We start from the raw sequence: 17,622 nt of genomic DNA, 5'->3' as shown, positions 1-17,622 counted from the left end.
CCTCATTATTCTTATTAATCTCTGCATACGACGGCGTAGCTCACAAGACGGAAGGGCAGATGAGGGGGGTTGATGGAGAAGGAGGGGGTTGGGGGGGGGGGGGGCGCGTCGGAAACACCATCATTTGAGAGAGTACAGTACAATGAACAAAATGTACCACAACATTATTTGCTGGCAGTGGTGATCGTCAAACAATTCCTTGAAAGAAACTGGAAATGCATTTCTGTATCTACTCTTCTTTCAGTTTTCTTCACCTACCGAGGATCGATTCTGCGATCCCTCAGCACGGCCGACTGCACCGCGACTCCGGACCATCGGCCTAATGTCCGGAGTATGCTCCAGCATTGTTCCACAACACAACATAAATCTGTGTTACTTGGCTGATACCGTAAAGTCTACCCTGTGTTCCGCATTCTATTCAAACTCAGTGGATCAAAATGTATCTGCGGAACACTGTCAAACCTATTCTGATTGCTATTGCTTTTCTACATGTTACGCCGGGCATAACTGCAGGGCAGAAAAGCACCCTAGGTCAAACCCCACAGATGGGTTGGAACTCGTGGAACGCGTACAAGGCCAACATCAATGAATCGGTAACCGTTCAGAGTGCACAGCTCCTCACTACCCTGGGGCTGAAGGATGCTGGGTATGACTACGTCCTCGTGGACGACGGATGGGCCGACTACAATCGCACAGCGGACGGCTACCTGCAAGCCAACGCAACCTCCTTCCCCAGTGGAATCCCCGCTCTAGCGGAAGAGATCCATGCTCGGGGTCTGAAGCTAGGACTGTACGGCGACAGCGGCATGCTGACGTGTGCATTCCGCCCGGGCAGCTGGGGATACGAAGAGCGCGACGCGCAGACCTTGGCCGACTGGGGGGTGGATTACTGGAAATACGACAACTGCGGAGGCTACCAAGCGATGGCAGAGGCGCCGCAGGTCCGGTTTGGGATCATGCAGAAGGCCCTGCAGCTGGTTGGGCGGGAGATCCTGTATTCCGTCTGTGAGTGGGGGTATCAGTTTCCCTGGCACTGGGGTGGAGGTATGTACTGTCCCTATGTTCGCATGGACTCTACAGTGCGGGGGTGCGCGGTGGAATCACATTTTCTGATTGACGCACATTTGTCCTAGAAATTGGTCACTCCTATCGCATGTCCGGGGATATCACGAACCTCTTCGCGAACGAAACGGGCTGTCCCTGCAAGACCGCCTACTGCTTGAACACCGGCTACGCGAGCTGCTCGGTAATGAGCATCATCCGGAAGATGCGTGAGATCAGCCAGTACCAGTCCCGCGGGCACTGGATGGACATGGATATGCTCGAAATCAGTAACGCGGAGATGACGCTGTACCAGCAGCAAACGCACTTTGCCTTCTGGGCGGCGCTCAAATCGCCGCTTATCATCGGAGCAGATTTGTCCAAACTGTCCGACGACGCGTTGAAGGTGCTTACGAACAAACAGATCATTGCAATCAATCAGGATCCACTTGGACAGCCGGTCGATTATGTCCAGAGCGCCAGCTCCGAGGGTTCTTCGCAAGTGTGGGCGGGCAGCGTGGACAATGGATACGTTGTTCTCCTGCTGAATGAGAGGAGCTACGCACAGGAGTTGATGGTAGATTTCGAGACTCTCGGATTGCAGCTATCTCGAACTGTCAACGTTACGGAGTTGTGGTCCGGAAGGTCTCTAGGGAAGATCGGGTCATTTTCAGGCACACTGCAGGCGTATCAGACTCTTGTATTCCGACTATACATGTGAAGGACAATAGTAGAGCTCGAGGATTGTTAATTTGACGCACGACCTCTTGCTGCATCACTGACAACGACCCGTACCACGATCTGCGATGACCTCATAGGAGACTAAGCGACATGCTCATATTGTACTTTGCATACTCAAAATCACAAGAACACTTTTTTGACAAAGAAAAATGCTTGCTGTGATGGAGCTTTTGGGTTCAGCATTTCCTGGCACCATATTGTGTTAATGAGTTGAACAATGTGGGTTTGGCGAGGATATCGCTAGCTACATGATGACAACATCAGTCAATTAATGAATAGGGCAGCCATTTCTATACCATTGATAAGTAAATGCTTTCAAAGGTCACATAGTCACTCTTCACACGGAGAAGTAGAAAGGTATATTCATCGACTATACATAAGTTTTTGCCGCAAGATATTTCTTCTTGTATAAAATCTACTCGATGTGTGGCATTGACTTTCTCTAGCAAGCCATTACCGTAGTGGCATTTCTTGTCTCATCTTGTAGGTTAATATACACCCCATCGCAAAACAAACGATATATGGTGCTAAATGAGCACACCTGCATATGCAACCAATCTCTTGTCGGGAATTGGCTGTACCCCACACGAGGTTCATCCATCAGCAATATGACAGATCCTGATTCGAACAACTTCCAGGAATGAAACTCTGAGAGACTTTTGGCAGGTCCGTTTCGAAAACCTGGGCTGAAGGGTCGAGAATGCGATCAATGATGTGGATTGTTCCCTTTGTAAAACGGTTAATGCGTCGAACCGAAAAGGAGCAAAGCCAAACCAGCTGAGACTCGCCTTTGTGACTGAGATATCCTTTTCCACCACGGTGGCCACGTCGTTCAGGATGATCGCACCATCTTGAACCTGCGAACCGACATAGAGGTAACTTGCAGTCTGGAGTGCATTGTTGTCAGCTTGACGTAAGGCTCCATGGTTCGTGTGGCCTACTTGAAATCGTTGGTAGGTCTCATTGAAGCTACTAGAGTTGAGATTGGTGTTTGGCACGTAATGTGAGAGGAGCGTGTTGCCCAGCCACCATTTGCCCTTCCTGGTCAGATGTCAGTATTCTGCATAATCGGCCGAATTTCTTTCGATGGATTGAATTGACGAACGGAGTGGATTTGAATTCGTTGAAGTATGTGCCAGTATGAAGGGCGAAGGCATCGTTGTTCGGCGCGAAGAAAGTGAAGCTCCAGCTTGGTTCAGTATCAAAAGCCATCGGAAAGCCGCCGATTGTCTGCAATTCATCTGCGAGAACACTCAGATCTGACCGGGAATTGATGAACTCCAGAAGCGTAGTAACGTTGGGCGACTTGGGAGGGACATAGCTTCCACTAAGGCTCCGATAGCTAAGAGGGTCTGGGGTGGTGGCGAAGGCTCCAGTGATGATGGGGAGGAATAGGCAACTCGCAAGGCAGGGGAGTTTCATGGTGTCGTCTGCAGCGCTGTTTCTTGAGATGAATGAAGAGATAGACGTAATACCGGAGATAGTCATGCGCCTAACGATCGAACATGAGAACACACCATTATGCGCGAAATTGGATATGACCAACATGATATGCTGGGTTGTTCGCCGCGATACACGCAACAGACTCAGGTTTCCACCCGGCACTTCCCCTTGAGCAGGAACGGCGTAAAGTACGGCCCGCACTCCGGCTTCAGACTTGCATTAGGGCACCGCGAAGGTCAGAATAGTCGGGGAGCTTTTCTTCCAAAGTTCCGAGGAGCGACCACCATCCAGGGAGTGTAGAGACCACAAAGGGATTATTAGATCTAGAATCAGGCTACGCTCAGTTTGGTTCTCAGCAAGTAGAGCACAGGGCTCACTACCATGAAGGTGCGTATGCTGTCGTGAAATGCCCCTCCTTACCGGTATCTTGCACATTGACTCACGTTCTATTTTCTCACTGGTAGGAATTGCTGTTGAGTATATCCGCAATAGTCGCTCTATCCATCAGAGCGGCTCAATGTACGGTACAAGATGTGCCCGCAATCTTCGGGCCCGTACCAAATGTCGCGACGTTCTCCGGCGTCGATTCCACCAGCTACCTGAAAAAGCGACCGAGTGACTTCGTCCATCCCGGGATCTGGCACACTCACGATGACCTGGAACTGATCCGCACCAAGGTTCTGGCTGGTCAGAACCCGTGGGCTTCCGCCTACCAGCAGTTCAGCGCCGACAGTTACTCCCAGGCCAGCTACGAGATGCAGGGCCCAAAGGAGGTGATTGCCCGCGGGCAGACGAGCAATTACACCAGCTTTGCGCACGACGCGCGCGCGGCCTGGCAGAATGCGCTCATGTGGTACATCACCAAGAACGAATCCCACTGGACGCGCAGCACCACGATCCTCGACGCGTGGGGGACCAATCTGACCAACATCATCGGGATTGATCGCTCCCTCATGATCGGTCTGGACGGGGATTTGTTTGTCAACGCAGCGGAGATCATGCGCTGGGAGGGAAATTGGACCGAGGTCGGAGCCCGGTGGCAAGGGGGCTCGGGCTTCAGCACGCAACTGTACTGGCTGTTTGCGCGCCAGTCCGCGGTGGTCGGCCAGGCCAACTACGGCATGGTCAGCGTCAAAGCAATGCTCAGCTTTGCCGTCTATCTGGACGATGTGCAGTTGTATAACTACGCGATGAATGCCTTTATTCAAGACAACTGCGCTGGCATCTTCGCACAGTACAACGCCGAAACGGGCCAGTCGGTGGAGGCCGGTCGGGATCAAGGTGTGTATTGCATCAGCTACTGAGAGTTCCCTGCTGGTTTCTTTCCTTACCGATCGTGTCGAATAGGCCATACCATGTCAGGAATCGGGTAGTCGGCATACGGAGCCAGGGTCGGCTTGAGTCAAGGGGTGAATCTCTTTGAGGTAGGGGACAATTTGCTGTTAAAGGCCGCGGAGTATGCCGCCGAATACAACCTCAACTCGACCGTTACCTATGACCCGAAATGGTCACGCTGCGAAGCAGTCCTTGTCAACGGTCCCTGGGAGGCCATCTCGGCGGAGAACCGCGGCGTCAGCAACAAGATTCCGATCTGGGACCTTTTGTATTACCAATACGTGGTCAAACAGAAGGAAACTGCACCCTGGACTACCAAGGCCCAGGATTACGAAGGCTTCGAAGGGGCAGTTTCCAGCAACGATCATCCGAGCTGGGGTGGTCTTATCTGGGCGGCAGAAGCATGAGAAGCTGGCGGAAGCAGAGCGACATCGAATCGTCCCATCCATACGGAATCGGCTTTTTTGCCCTTTGGGAATTCTCAGTCCCTGCTCCAGTTGTGCAGACCAAGAGTGAGTGATTGGTGGAAAATTGTCCACGAGTCGAGTGATAAACACTGTAAGTTACATACTGTATCTAAAAATACTTGTTCTTTTAGGATGAAAATTCCTCCGGAGCGAACGGACTCCGGACCGGCGATTAGGCCGGCCGCTGTTTTCTCCCACGGAGGTGAAATTCTTCATTTCGATTGCCGCCTTAGCAAAGGTTCTCACAAGCCGAACTCTTAGCGAATATCATCTTTTTGATGCCAGTCTGGCGAGGTCTATTAGATATCTCCTGTATCTTTTGTTGGATCCCTCTATTGCAGAATATGCAACATAAAAATTTATTACATCAAGTAGACAAAAAGGACTGTACCTATGGACAATTTCTGAAGTAAAAGTTGGATAAGGAAAAATAAGGAATCGATTGATAAAACATGAAGAGAAGGAAATAATGCGGCAAGACTCTATAGGGAGGCAATAAATAAATAAACACACGTGGTGCTACCTGGGATTCTAGGCAATGTGGCATAGTTACCGGGCTGTGACAGTATCTGCGAATCATGCAATGCGGGGAAATGGCGGGGTAATGCCACCCGAACCCCGGGGTGAATGCAGCGTGAACGATTCTTGAACCTTCCCGGGTACCTGATACGATATCTCATATCTTGGTCTTCCAGGCAACAGTCTCTGTTGGCACCCGTGATAATGGCAGCCGACGAGGCCGATCAGCCAGAATTCGGAAAGGACAAGTCCCTGGCCTGTCAGTCATGTCGGCGCAAGAAGACGAAATGTGACCGGGAGCAGCCGTGCGCACAATGTACCCGCTTCAATACCATCTGTCTTTATGATGACTGTCGCTCGAAGCCGGGTTTGCGCGCTGGCGCCGTCGAGAGGCTGCAGCAACGGGTCGACACGCTGGAGAATATGTTTCTCGGCCAAGGCCTTCTCTGGCAGAAGATGTGGAGTGCGATGGTGAATGGCGTGTCGCCGAATATTCCCCCTCCGACCCAGAATGGTATCGAATCAGCAGGTATTACGGCGAGTCTGCAGCACTTATCCGAGGAGGTCAAGCAAAGGTTGCTGCAAGAGGCAGCAGGGACGGCTGACCCAGATGGCACTCAAATGAGGTCGTTGGGGTTAGAGCTAAGAACGGGAGGAAGAGAACACGAAAGACGAGAGGCCAACGACAAAGAAGAGCAAAATGAGGAGAGGAACAGCATGTCCCATCAGAAACCACCCGAACCACGGCCTGAAAAGCGCCGTAAACTGCATCTTGACGCCCCTCGGAAACAGCAGGCGACCGAGACGGTGGACGACTTGTCTGCCTCGCAGCCCTCTGCGCAGGGGCTGCTACCACATGCAGTCATGATGGAGTTGGTTGAATTCCATTTCGCCAATGTCCACCCCTGGATTCCCATCCTCCATGTCAGGAGATTTCGCGAGCAGCTATACAGTCCCGACGGTTGGCACAAGGCCCTGCCGATTTTACATGCAATCCTAGCCACCTCCATTCGCTTCACATCCCATCCTGCGGCTGGGAGTCTCCAATCAAAAGGAGAGATGGCGGCTGCTAGCCGCCAGAGAGTGATTCTCAACAGCATGGAGTCATTCTCGGTGGAGAATTTGCAAGCATTGGTGATTATTGCTTTCGATATAGTATGCATATGCTCATTCCCATTATATGTCAGTTCGTACTGATAACAGCTACCATGCAGATTGGGAGTGGTCGGGGCCCTTCGGCGTGGTCGGTGGTCGGCAGCATGACGCGCACTGTCGAGCAACTCCAGCTTAGTGTCGAGGATCGGGACGATGATGAGGGAAGAACAGCGAAGGGTGAGTATCTCATTAAGCGAATGGTATTTCTGAAACCAGCGCAACACTGGTGGCAGACCGAAGAGCGAAGACGGGTATTCTGGACTGTGTTCCTGATGGACAGGTTTTGTAGCGTCTCGACCGGATGGAACCTGAGCCTGACGAGCGCGGATGTTCGAAGGCGCCTGCCCTGCGAGGGAGCATTATGGCAACGGGAGCAAGAGCAGACCACGCCGTTCTTTGGCATCGCCAATCATTTCAGCCACGGAGCCAGCGGTTCAATATTGAACGACAGTAAGCACCCTGGGCAAGACTCCATCGGAGGGTTTGCCTACGCGATCGAGGCTACCGAGTCGCTGAGCCTGGTGGTCCACTTCTTCTTGCATAATGCCCTTGACATCGAAGACGTACAAACGACCAAGAAGTGGCTGCTGAGATTTAAGGAACTCGATTTACGGCTTGTGCAGTGGAAGCTGCTGCTGCCCCAAAAGTGGCAATCGGCTGCAGTTCTCAACGTGGACGGAATCATGGATCCGAATTTGACTCTGGCACATTTTACTCACAACACAGCACTTATTCTACTCCATCAGAGTATGGCCTATCCTCCAGCGCACTGGAAAGATTGTCCGGTGCGACTCCCGTCGGCAACTTCGCTCGAGACGTGTATCGAGGCGGCCTCAGAGATTGTAATGCTGGGTAGCCTGTTTCTCCAGCACTCCTCCATTCTTGCCAACCCGCAGTTCTCTTTCTGTCTATTTATTGCCGGACGAATGCTACTAGTACACTCTCAGCATGCCAGGCTTCCTGTCTCAGATCAGCTCGATAGTATCGTTGGGAGTCTGCTGGAGATATCCCGTCGGTGGGCTGGTCCCGGTGCCTCGGATCACCAAAATCTGGCGTCGGTGTTTGGCGAAAGGCTCATGAAAGCTCGGCAATTCATGTGCTGCAATGCGACATCACCCTCGACGCCCCTCGACATTCGACAAGCCGCTTACTCCGAGTCTGTGGATTGCGCCGAGGCGTCTTTGGTCGATGTCCGTGATCGCTGTGGGAATGGCGTCGGGACTTCCACGGGGTCATTATCACACGCTCCGCAGAGCTCTTCGGCTGAACCCCATACACATTGGATGTCGATTGAGACGCACTCCTTGCTTGGGGGTCTTGGCGAGCAAAACCGTGTCGCGAATCATATATCACCTAGCGACTTCTTTAATGATACCCTGAGCCTCGCATTTCCACCGCTTCCCCAATCGCTGCAGGTGCAATATGACCCGCTGGCGGAAATGCCAATGGTAGACCCTTCCTGCCTGAGCAAGGAAGCACCACTACCAATCCCTGCCCGACCTGCATCAGAAAGTTCTCAATTTTGGGACCACAATCCACATTAGACATGCCCTCGTCGGTCTACTCCGTGGCTCGTTCTAGGTAATGGGTCCGGTATGCCAAGGGCGTTCTGGCCAGCCGTCGTGGCACGTGAAAATGTGCATTTATCTATGTCTTTGGTCTAATACTTCGATGTACAGTATGGTTTAGACCTCCCATCGTCTTGCAACTTGATCTCTCCGTGAGCCAGTTTGGCCTAACTGCGGCCTCGTTCTAAAATCCATCTTCTTCATGATAACAAGAACATAAGATGGCTCATGCTGCCATCCTAAGACCCAGGCTTGACCAAGTCCAGTTCCAGTAACATATTTCCCAAAAGCATGAAGTAGTAGTCCGCATAGACCAATCCGTGATTTGCCCATCGTCGCGGCGCAAACTCATAGTTGTTGATTGTCGCACCGTCAAGAATCGTCTCTTTCGGCGGATGATGGGCCTCCCCCGTCTCTGTCCCGTCATCAACCACCAAGAAGCCAGATTCTTGCTTTGGCTGGTGCCCGGATGGCGCTCCATCCTCATACGTCTCAAGCTGCTTTTCCGAGAGTGAGACGGCAAAGCGAAACGTCGGGGGGTTCAGGCACAAGGCGAGCGTGCCTTGGACAATCTGCTTGACAGCTCCTAAGTAACGATCCGCAACTTCCTCCTTGCCCTGTATCCGGAAAGCTTTGTAGAGTAAGAGCATACCGCACGAGGCGATCATGGCGGCCGAAGTATCCCAGGGCGTTTCAGCCGTGACGGGAGCATGAAAGTCCCAGTACGGAACCCCGTCGGGCGGCAGATGCTCGATGAAATAATCCGCGAGCGCCTGCGCCGTCGCCAAGAAGGATGGATCCCGTGTCCAGAAAAAGGTCTGCGCAAATCCCAGGATCCCCCATGCTTGGCCGCGAGACCAGCAGCTCTCGTCATTGAATCCTTGGTTGGTGAATTTCTGTTTTGGCTGTGCGGCCATATCGTCGAAGTTTACCACATGGTAGGAGGAATTATCGGGCCGGATGTGATGCTGTTGGGTGGTGCGGGCATGAGCGACCGCGATGTCGAATAGACGGTGGTCGTTTGTCGCTTTCGCAACCCAGAAGAGCATATCCAGGTTGAGCATGTTGTCGATGATGACTAGAAAGTCCTCCGACGGATTCTCGAAGGCATAACGTTTGGTGATGCACGTGTCCCAGCTCCGGATCGCCTGGACTCGGGGACAGAACCGCCGCGCCACCGTGTGGGCGGCGAGAACGAGAGTACTGAAGGCGCGCGCGTCGTGCTGAAGCTCCCAGGCCTTGATTGCCCACGGGGCAATCATGAACCCCAGATCATGCGTCGTGCTCAGCAGGGCGTTTTGGTGCAGATTGGTAGTCCACCATTGGCACAGATGTTCGAGTTGCAGATGGTGGGGACCGGGGGTTCTCCCGCCGTCATGGCGGTGGTCGTATTTTATTTGCCGCTCGAGTAGCAGGTACAGAGATCCGGGGAAGAATCCCGAAGTCCAGAAACTCAGATCTCGATAAACATACCTCCCACCATCTCGACCGGTATATTCTGGGTAGAAGGTGGGTGGTTCTGCCTGCGGAAGCAGTTAGTCAGGCAAAGGCCAGCGGCAACACCCGCAATTTGCTTCCCGCGCGATATTAGGGCTAGTTCGGCCACTTGCCTTTCCCAAAGCCTGACTCGCCACATACCACAGCTTCGCGGCCACTGACTCGGAGAACAGACTGTCCGTCAATGATCTAGGTAGAGTACTGCTTATATGAGGCGGATGCCAGATGCCCTCGAGCTTTTGCGCTGATCCTGTGGATCTCTGTTGGGTGTCATCTGACTACCCTCGATTAGGACCGTGTCGTTAAGCGCCGGGGAGGTAAGATGGGGCATATTACAAACTCACCAGCATTTTTTTGTGATCAACACGAGAGAACATACACAGTTAGGTTTTGGTCCAGTCTGTGACGAGTAGATTAAATAGTGGATCCTATAGTGGCCCGGTCGTCGACTTTGCCGAGCTGGAGATCGGGTATGATTCCACTGACACTCACTTCCACGCGTTGCTCGTCTTTGCAAAGCGACTACAGAGTAAAAAAACTGTAGATATATAAATATCTAGGAATTGGGTACTTGCTCAAGTCTCGTGTGATCCAATGGGGAAAGGGCCGTTCAATGGTCCGGCGAGTGCCCGGATACTCGATGTCTTGGTACTCAGTAGTCGCCAAGAGAAAACCCTGCGGGACAAGTAGCGGCAGCTGCACCGAGACGAGCAAACGCGGCCCCTGTCCCCACTTAATTCTTGCTCCTTTTCTGATTCTGAATGCAGAGAGCTCAATAAACCCCTGCCGGTTCTGATTCTACAATGCAGTATCCTCTTCTTTCTGCACATCCGTCCAGGAAACGGCCCGTTTCATCTGCTACCAAAAACAAATCCGCGCGATAATCCCCAGTGCTCCTTTTCGCTCGGGAATATATAGGGTAAAAATGGTCAGGGAATTATCCTCACTAAAATTTGTAATCTCATCAAGCTTGAAGCCACCCAGCAACCTATAAGATCGAAGCTTGCATTGCATCTTCCTCATCGAGCTCATTTAACCTGTCTTTTTCTGGTCTCACACCCGCCTCCACGATGAAGCTGACGCTTCCGGTTGCCTTGCTGTCACTTGGTGTGGCATCAGCCTCCCACCATGCAGCATCTCATGCTTTGAGTCACGGAGCATCTCGCAGTACCGCCGCCACCTTCAACCATCCGGGCCTCCTTCATTCAGCCTCAGACTTCGAGCGCATCGTGGACAAGATCTCAAGCAAGACTGAGCCGTGGCTGACGGGCTGGTACAAGCTCAGCAATAGCTCCAACATTAACTTGGACTACACTCCGTCGCCCAAGACGACCGTCTATCGGGGGGCGGATGGGGTCCACTCGGAAAATTATGCCTCGCTGTTCAGGGACATCGCAGCGGCCTACGCCATGGCCATCTACTGGAAGGTCACCGGGAATTCGAGCTACGCAGATGTGGTGGTGAATATCCTCGACGAATGGGGCACCACCCTGACCAACATCTCCGGCACCACCGACCTCTATCTGGCCGCGGGCATCTACGGGTACCAATTTGCCAACGTCGCCGAGGTGATGCGCGTCTATTCCGGCTGGCCCGCAGCCAACGTCACCCGCTTCATCGACATGATGGTCGACGTGTTCTACCCGATCAATCATGATTTCTTGGTCAATCACCACGGCGCCGCCGTCGACCACTACTGGGCCAACTGGGATCTATGCAACATCGCCTCTGTCTTATCAATCGGCGTTCTAAGCGACAACCAGACAATGTACGACGAAGGACTGACGTATTTCAAGTCCGGTGCGGGGAACGGGCAGATCGAGACGGCGATCTGGAAGCTGTACCAGGCGGACGGGGAGACTCTGGGTCAGGGCCAGGAGGCTGGGCGAGATCAGGGCCACTCCATGTTGGATTTCGCTCTGCTCGGCCCTATCGCGCAGACGGCGTACAATCAGGGAACCGATCTCTTTGGATATCTGGATAACCGAATCCTGGCAGGGTGCGCCACGAGTCCCATTCCCCTTTCCTTCCCCTCGAAGGGTATCATATCTTTCTTCTTCTTTCATCAGCTAACAGGTGATCGTCCAGCGCTGAATACGTAGCCAAGTATAACCTGGGCTACGATGTCCCCTACACGACATACAATAACAGCGACGACGTGAACCAGACGGTCATCAGCAATAGCAGCCGTGGCGATATCCGGCCCATCTGGGAGCTCTTCTACAACCACTACGGGGTTCTCAAGGGGTTGAATGTCACCTTCACCGAAGCCTATCGCAACATGGTCGTGGAAGATGGTTCTGGTGCGGAGGGCGGTGGCGGTGATTATGGAACCACAAGTGGCGGGTATGACCAGTTGGGGTATGGCACCCTGATGTACACCCTTGCTTGAATATTGGTATAGGGGTGTTATTTTGCAATGTAATATGGAAGGCAAGATACCAGAGTGAACTAGCGATCTACCTGCTTGCTTCTGCTTGTGCAGCAGGTTCGTGTTGGTAGCGTGCATTGACTACTACTTATGAAGGTTCACAAGTGTGCAGTAGTCTGCAAGAGCCCAATCATGAAAGCGCGTGTTTTGGCCCGGGGCGCTGCTAAGAATTAGGGATAGGTCTGGGACGAGATACTGTATACTCGACAAGGATGCAAGTGATGAAAGTACCTCACATTTACTTCCTTTTCTTTTTCGTTTGTTGTTTTTCAAGCACATTTCTCAGAGTCTTAGCATCAGTCGTTAAGAGGTTCTGCTCTCTTTGCATTCGACCTAAAGATTTTAACAATCTATCGTCCATAACAATGTGCGCATCGACGCAGTACATGTATTTGTTGAAGTCGGAATGGAGTCGGATCAATATGTTGAAATAAGCCCTGCTGTAGGCACTACAGCAAGAACCATTACCAATAAATTTTGCTTACTCAGAAGTATTGAGTGTCAGAAGCAGATACCCGAATCATTCTCGCAATGATTATACATCCCAGTCATCCTAGTCCGGGATTTCCTCCTCAAAATACGTTTCCTGGACCTCCGCAAAGCCAACATCAGGTGCATGGGGCGGCGAGGGCATTCCAGTCCCGGCCTCAAACAGTGCGAAGCTGGCGCCGGCGAATACAAAGTAATTCTCGGGCGCGAAAGCCATCCACGACGACGATATTGCGGCCAACCATGTTGTCGGACCATTCGTACTCATACTGTACCCAAGATGGTAGCACAGAGGCTCAGCTCGAATGTGAATCGTCAGGTCGGATGGGATCGTCGACGAATTTAGCGGCACCTGGGTATACTTAGGCGCAAGAAGTCAGATGTAAGAAACAGCTTGGTGCAGTTCACCTTTTTCAATGCATACGCACCTGGGTCGTGCCATTCATCGTTAGCTTGGTGTAGATACACATTCCTGTCCTCTTTACACAGCCGGACACACCGATATCCTGGTGTTGCAGCTCACTCAGATAGGCGCTGATTCCGACAATCTCACCGTACCCGAGGCCAGAGGATGTTGGCAGCAGTCGTGCACTGAAGGTCATATTCAAGGATCTCTGCTTGCGTAAAATAGCAGCTGGGGTGTCGCGATGGCCAAACACATTCGGTCGGAGAACGAGGCCCCCGGAGCTACTCTTCTTGAGCTCAAAGTTCCGAGTATAGGGAGTGCGAAGTTGATACCAAGAAGGGTCGAGGATGCCTTCATCAAAGGAATCCCTGGACGATGATTCTTGCACATCATATGTGTCCGTCAAATTGCCAATTGGCTCACTTAGGAGCACTGGTTGCCAAGTGACTGGGGATAAAAAAGTCTCTCTGCCTAATGGAGAGGATCCATTGATCTTGCGACGTGCCAGGTACGCAATATAAGACAAGCCGTCCGGCGTATCGAAAATGGTACCGTGGCCGGTGGACTGCACCGTCAGATTGTCATAACCGTACTGACCGTTGAACAGGATTGGGTTGTTTGGGTTCAACTCCCAGGGACCCTCAGGCGACGATGAACGCGCTGTTGTCGCACGATGGAGATCATCAGTACCACCTGTTCCAGAGACAGGTCAGCTGCCAGGGGCGTTACGGATCTTCTCCGAGCTACTTCAAGTGAACTTGCCTTCAGCGATCAAGAGATAATAGACCCCCTCACGCCAGAACATTTCTAAGCCCTCCGGTCTCGCAGAGGGATTGTTCGTCATAGACCCATTCCATAGGGAGCGATACTGCCCCGTACATCGCCCGGTGCTGAGGTCGACCTCGCACTGGTAGATCCCCAGATTCTGTCAACGTCGTTATTCGGCGCCATCAGGTTGAGGTAGACCTTCTTGGAGACCGGGTCTTGAAACAAGGATGGATCAATCCCCCAGCAATCGGGCCAGATCGGATCGCTCCACGTCTTGAGATCCTCGGACACGGACCAGATCACGCGGGGCCATACACGAGCAACAGGGTCATAGGTCCATCGAGTCATGGATGCCAGGTAATACAGTCCGTTGATATATGACAATGTTGGGGCCCATGTACCTACACTTCTCAGCAAAAGGTCTCGGGCGCTGCAGGAATGAAACGGGGTTCAGCATGTATGAACATACCAGCCCCCGTAGGGACGCCGTACAACTGCACTTGGCTAGGTCTCGTGATTGCATGAGCGTACAACGTCCAATTACCGAGATCCGTGGATGTGTAAATTGGCGTACTTGGCCGATACTCCAAAGAAGAGGTGGTAAGAAAGTAGTTGCTACCAACCCGAAGAATCGAGGGGTCTGGGTTCCATCCTGGAAGAATCGGGTTCTTGAGTCCGGTGGCTACCTGAACAAGAAGCTGACTGACGACGAGCCGAACAAAATTAGGGCGCATTGTAACGAGGTGCTGAATAGGTAGGTCAGTGGTCTGGAATGTCGTGCCGGAGGCCTCTTTCTTTCAGACCCGGGATGAATGTAGTATGTCGAAGTGGCTTATATGTGGCGCTTCCTATATCTTTTCTCGGGGCTGGCGAAGGGGGAGGAGGATGGGAACTATCGGGGCAAGGTTCGCCGTTATTTTGCCTGCAGCAAACCCCAGAAACATGAAAACGATTTTCTTTTGTAAAACGAGAATCAAGAAGTAAGACAAGAAAGACGAGAAGAAATGGGGTACTAAGGGATAGAGAGAAGAAAGTAGTTTGAAAGGGAAAGAGGACAAAGCTATCGTTCTTTGAAGACAACTATTGAGTTTACCACGTATTATCCCATTGAAGATGTCGACTCGCCAGGTTTGTTGATCAAGGACTTCAGTATCAGGCTCCATCACTTCGAATCCTCGATTACCCCGAATACAGGAAAATCCTGACAGGAGTCTCAAAGGTATTCCAGTAGCACCATTACAGTCAGGGAACCGAGAGCGAATTATGAGTGGCACCATGCGTCAATTCCAAACGGAGGGCAAGATCGCCGCGAGCCCGAGCAACACCGGACAATCGGGGCAATTGCCGGTCGCTCCTCCGATCAGCGCTCTCGAAGTGCTCTCAGATGGCTTTGACCGTCCTAGTGAATTAACTACTAAGTTAGTACTCAGGAATACTGACTCAGCAATGAAGTCTCGAACTAATTAGTCAGGGATACTAAGTTAGCGAGCAATTAGATTAGAGATAGCAGATGTTGCCGTACTTATATAGCCGCAACATGGCTCCCTCCCAACGCGGCATTTGGCCATCCTCAGCCATTCATTACCATGTCCGCATCAAAGAAAGTCGACACTGGAGAGTTCACCCACCATGAGGTTCTCGACACGACTCATGAAAAGGTGACCCATACTACCCGTATGGAGAAGCTGGATCCCCACCCAACGAATTCGGCCATTGTGATCACCCCTGCCACCAACAGCCGCCTCTTCTGGAAGATCACTCGCCGAATTCTGGTAATTCAAGTTGTTACCTATTTTTTCCAATCCCTCGATAAGGGCATACTGAATTATGCGTCCATCATGGGCATCAAGACTGATACGCACTTGGTTGGGCAACAAGTAAGGGCCCTACCCCGTCGTCGATGTCATCTACTGAACATTCCTCCCAGTATTCTTGGCTAGGCTCAATCCTGTATTTCGGTATTCTCGTGGGCGAGTACCCACAGAACTTCCTTCTACAGAAACTCCCTGTGGCGAAGATGCTAGCCGTCAACGTTTTTATCTGGGGAGCCATCGTGGCCTGTTCAGCAGCAGCTACCAACTTCGCATCTCTTATGGTAGTACGGTTTCTATTGGGGTTCTTTGAGAGTTGCGTTCAACCAGCAATGATGTTATTGTAGAGTCCCACCGTTCTCATATGATCGACATTCGGTCTGAGCTAACAACCACCTAGGACATCGATGTGGTACCGGCGCGAGGAACAGTCTGTCTTAAACTCAATATGGTACTGCATGTATGGAGTGCAGCTAATGGTACGTTACATGATCTTACGCAGCTGATATATGGACCTGATCATGTCAAGGTTGGTGGCTTGCTATCCTTCGGGGTCTCCAAATTCCAGGGAGGGCCGATCTTCAACTGGCAGCTCTTATTTCTCATTCTGGGATGTGCAACATGCGTCTGGTCCTTTTTCATCGGCCTCTTCCTGCCCGACTCACCATACTCCGCCAAGTGCTATACTGAAGAGGAGAAGGCATTAATGATTGAACGTGTGCGGGATAATGAGACAGGGATTTCCAACAAGGAGTATAAAAAGTACCAGGTGGTGGAGGCTCTGACTGATCCGTTTGTGTGGTGCTGTGTGCTGATGATCCTGGTGGCCAATTTCATCATCGGGGGTCTGGGTGTATTCTCCAACCTCATCATCGAACAGTTTGGCTTCACGCTCCTCCAGACCCAGTTGCTGAATATTGCGCAAGGTGCATGGACGATCGGTGTCATGGTCGGGTCGGCTTGGACTGCCCAGCGAATCCAGAAGACTTGCTTGGTTATGCTAGTAAGTTTCAGTCTTGCCTGCACCTTTCTGATTATGCCATCTTTGTCTCAAAATCTTGACTGACGTGGGAATGCTCGAACAGCTCTGGGCAATCCCCGCCATTGCGGGCACCATCTGCATCCTTGTCGTGACGCCGTCCTCATCGAACAGCGGAGGCATGCTCATCGCCTTCTACTGCACGCAGTGCTTTCTGGCCGAGGGCAACCTAATTATCTCTCTGGTCACACGCAATATCGGGGGACAGACCAAGAAAGGCATCACCATGACCATGATTTTCATCGGGTGGGCGGTTGGCAATCTGGTGGCTCCGCAGGTCTTCCAAAACTCGGATGCTCCCCGATACCTGCATGGATTTCTGGCGCACATCGTGATATACGGTGTTTATGGTGTTCTGGTGGTGGGGACATGGTTGTTGCTGCTGGCTCGGAACCGTCTCAAGACTCAAGCTGCGCCGGATCTGAATCACGAGTTGGCCTTTGACGATCTGACGGACAAGGAGAATCCGAACTTTCGCTATGTGCTCTGATTCTCTGTCCAAGGTTCGGGGGTTGATAACCACCCTCTGGGGGACCTGTAATTTTTCTAGTTCCTAAAATGTGGCGTCCTGAATGCATCATAACGAGGAATTAGATTCTTTCTCATGAAATGGAGAGCAGAGCAGCGCATCTCGTTGTGAGATGCTTTCAGATGGAACTTAAGGATTGTGGTTTTTATTTGAAATCTAGATTGCCAATTCTTCAGGCTAGATGACACTGGATGCCACTGTAGACTCAGCCCTCAGGATAGAGAGCTAGTGCAGTAAGTTACTTCAAAGCGGTCCCAAGTAGATGAGCTGATCGCATGGGTGGTTGGAGGCCTCAGGCACAGGTTGATACCAATCACCACCCGCCACGAATCGATGCCAACCGTTGACGGAATGTACACACTATATCCTTTTACCCAAATACT

The 17,622-nt window shown here is 51.8% G+C and overlaps 8 protein-coding genes across 8 annotated transcripts; 5 read left to right on the top strand and 3 right to left on the bottom strand.

Annotated features, from left to right (window-relative positions):
• Window positions 1-437: 437 nt before the first annotated feature.
• Window positions 438-1,762, top strand: ASPACDRAFT_54946 (glycoside hydrolase family 27 protein; the record flags this gene model as incomplete). The annotated part of the gene is made up of 3 exons (XM_020202940.1): window positions 438-455; window positions 519-1,044; window positions 1,134-1,762. 3 exons carry the CDS (start codon window positions 438-440, stop codon window positions 1,760-1,762), a joined length of 1,173 nt encoding a protein of 390 aa, XP_020051956.1.
• Window positions 1,763-2,375: 613 nt separating this feature from the next.
• On the bottom strand, window positions 2,376-3,204 carry ASPACDRAFT_47505 (uncharacterized protein; the record flags this gene model as incomplete). Its single annotated transcript, XM_020201972.1, has 3 exons — window positions 2,376-2,669; window positions 2,724-2,823; window positions 2,888-3,204. The coding sequence occupies 3 exons, from the start codon at window positions 3,202-3,204 to the stop codon at window positions 2,376-2,378; spliced, it is 711 nt and encodes a 236-aa protein (XP_020051955.1).
• A 402-nt stretch (window positions 3,205-3,606) lies between these two features.
• ASPACDRAFT_47504 (uncharacterized protein) lies at window positions 3,607-4,967 on the top strand (the record flags this gene model as incomplete). Its single annotated transcript, XM_020201971.1, has 3 exons — window positions 3,607-3,612; window positions 3,690-4,506; window positions 4,654-4,967. 3 exons carry the CDS (start codon window positions 3,607-3,609, stop codon window positions 4,965-4,967), a joined length of 1,137 nt encoding a protein of 378 aa, XP_020051954.1.
• A 723-nt stretch (window positions 4,968-5,690) lies between these two features.
• ASPACDRAFT_1859870 (putative C6 transcription factor) lies at window positions 5,691-8,462 on the top strand. Its single transcript, XM_020197706.1, has 2 exons — window positions 5,691-6,701; window positions 6,761-8,462. Exons 1-2 carry the CDS (start codon window positions 5,751-5,753, stop codon window positions 8,243-8,245), a joined length of 2,436 nt encoding a protein of 811 aa, XP_020051953.1. The 5' UTR covers window positions 5,691-5,750; the 3' UTR covers window positions 8,246-8,462.
• A 46-nt stretch (window positions 8,463-8,508) lies between these two features.
• Window positions 8,509-9,972, bottom strand: ASPACDRAFT_35660 (glycoside hydrolase family 88 protein; the record flags this gene model as incomplete). Its single annotated transcript, XM_020200143.1, has 2 exons — window positions 8,509-9,788; window positions 9,876-9,972. Coding segments are annotated over 2 exons (1,377 nt in total), but the record flags the coding sequence as incomplete, so codon positions are not given.
• Window positions 9,973-10,836: 864 nt separating this feature from the next.
• ASPACDRAFT_47501 (putative GPI anchored protein) lies at window positions 10,837-12,158 on the top strand (the record flags this gene model as incomplete). Its single annotated transcript, XM_020201970.1, has 2 exons — window positions 10,837-11,765; window positions 11,855-12,158. 2 exons carry the CDS (start codon window positions 10,837-10,839, stop codon window positions 12,156-12,158), a joined length of 1,233 nt encoding a protein of 410 aa, XP_020051951.1.
• Window positions 12,159-12,750: 592 nt separating this feature from the next.
• Window positions 12,751-14,594, bottom strand: ASPACDRAFT_47500 (beta-xylosidase; the record flags this gene model as incomplete). The annotated part of the gene is made up of 4 exons (XM_020201969.1): window positions 12,751-13,047; window positions 13,115-13,785; window positions 13,962-14,261; window positions 14,330-14,594. 4 exons carry the CDS (start codon window positions 14,592-14,594, stop codon window positions 12,751-12,753), a joined length of 1,533 nt encoding a protein of 510 aa, XP_020051950.1.
• Window positions 14,595-15,414: 820 nt separating this feature from the next.
• Window positions 15,415-17,200, top strand: ASPACDRAFT_1875721 (putative MFS transporter; the record flags this gene model as incomplete). Its single annotated transcript, XM_020198065.1, has 5 exons — window positions 15,415-15,737; window positions 15,788-16,014; window positions 16,072-16,150; window positions 16,201-16,674; window positions 16,757-17,200. Exons 1-5 carry the CDS (start codon window positions 15,447-15,449, stop codon window positions 17,198-17,200), a joined length of 1,515 nt encoding a protein of 504 aa, XP_020051949.1. The 5' UTR covers window positions 15,415-15,446.
• Window positions 17,201-17,622: the final 422 nt, after the last annotated feature.

The sequence above is a fragment of the Aspergillus aculeatus genome (assembly GCF_001890905.1).
Source record: "Aspergillus aculeatus ATCC 16872 unplaced genomic scaffold ASPACscaffold_19, whole genome shotgun sequence".
Classification (NCBI taxonomy): domain Eukaryota; kingdom Fungi; phylum Ascomycota; class Eurotiomycetes; order Eurotiales; family Aspergillaceae; genus Aspergillus; species Aspergillus aculeatus.
The sequence above is the reverse complement of the archived record's forward strand: the minus strand, read 5'-3'. Positions and strand labels throughout refer to the sequence as shown.

Bases quoted from the DNA above. Each gene is read 5' to 3' on its own strand.
- ASPACDRAFT_1859870 (XM_020197706.1), top strand. From the start codon at position 5,751: ATGGCAGCCGACGAGGCCGATCAGCCAGAATTCGGAAAGGACAAGTCC. The intron at 6,702-6,760 runs GTATGCATATGC...GCTACCATGCAG, and splicing joins TGATTATTGCTTTCGATATA to ATTGGGAGTGGTCGGGGCCC.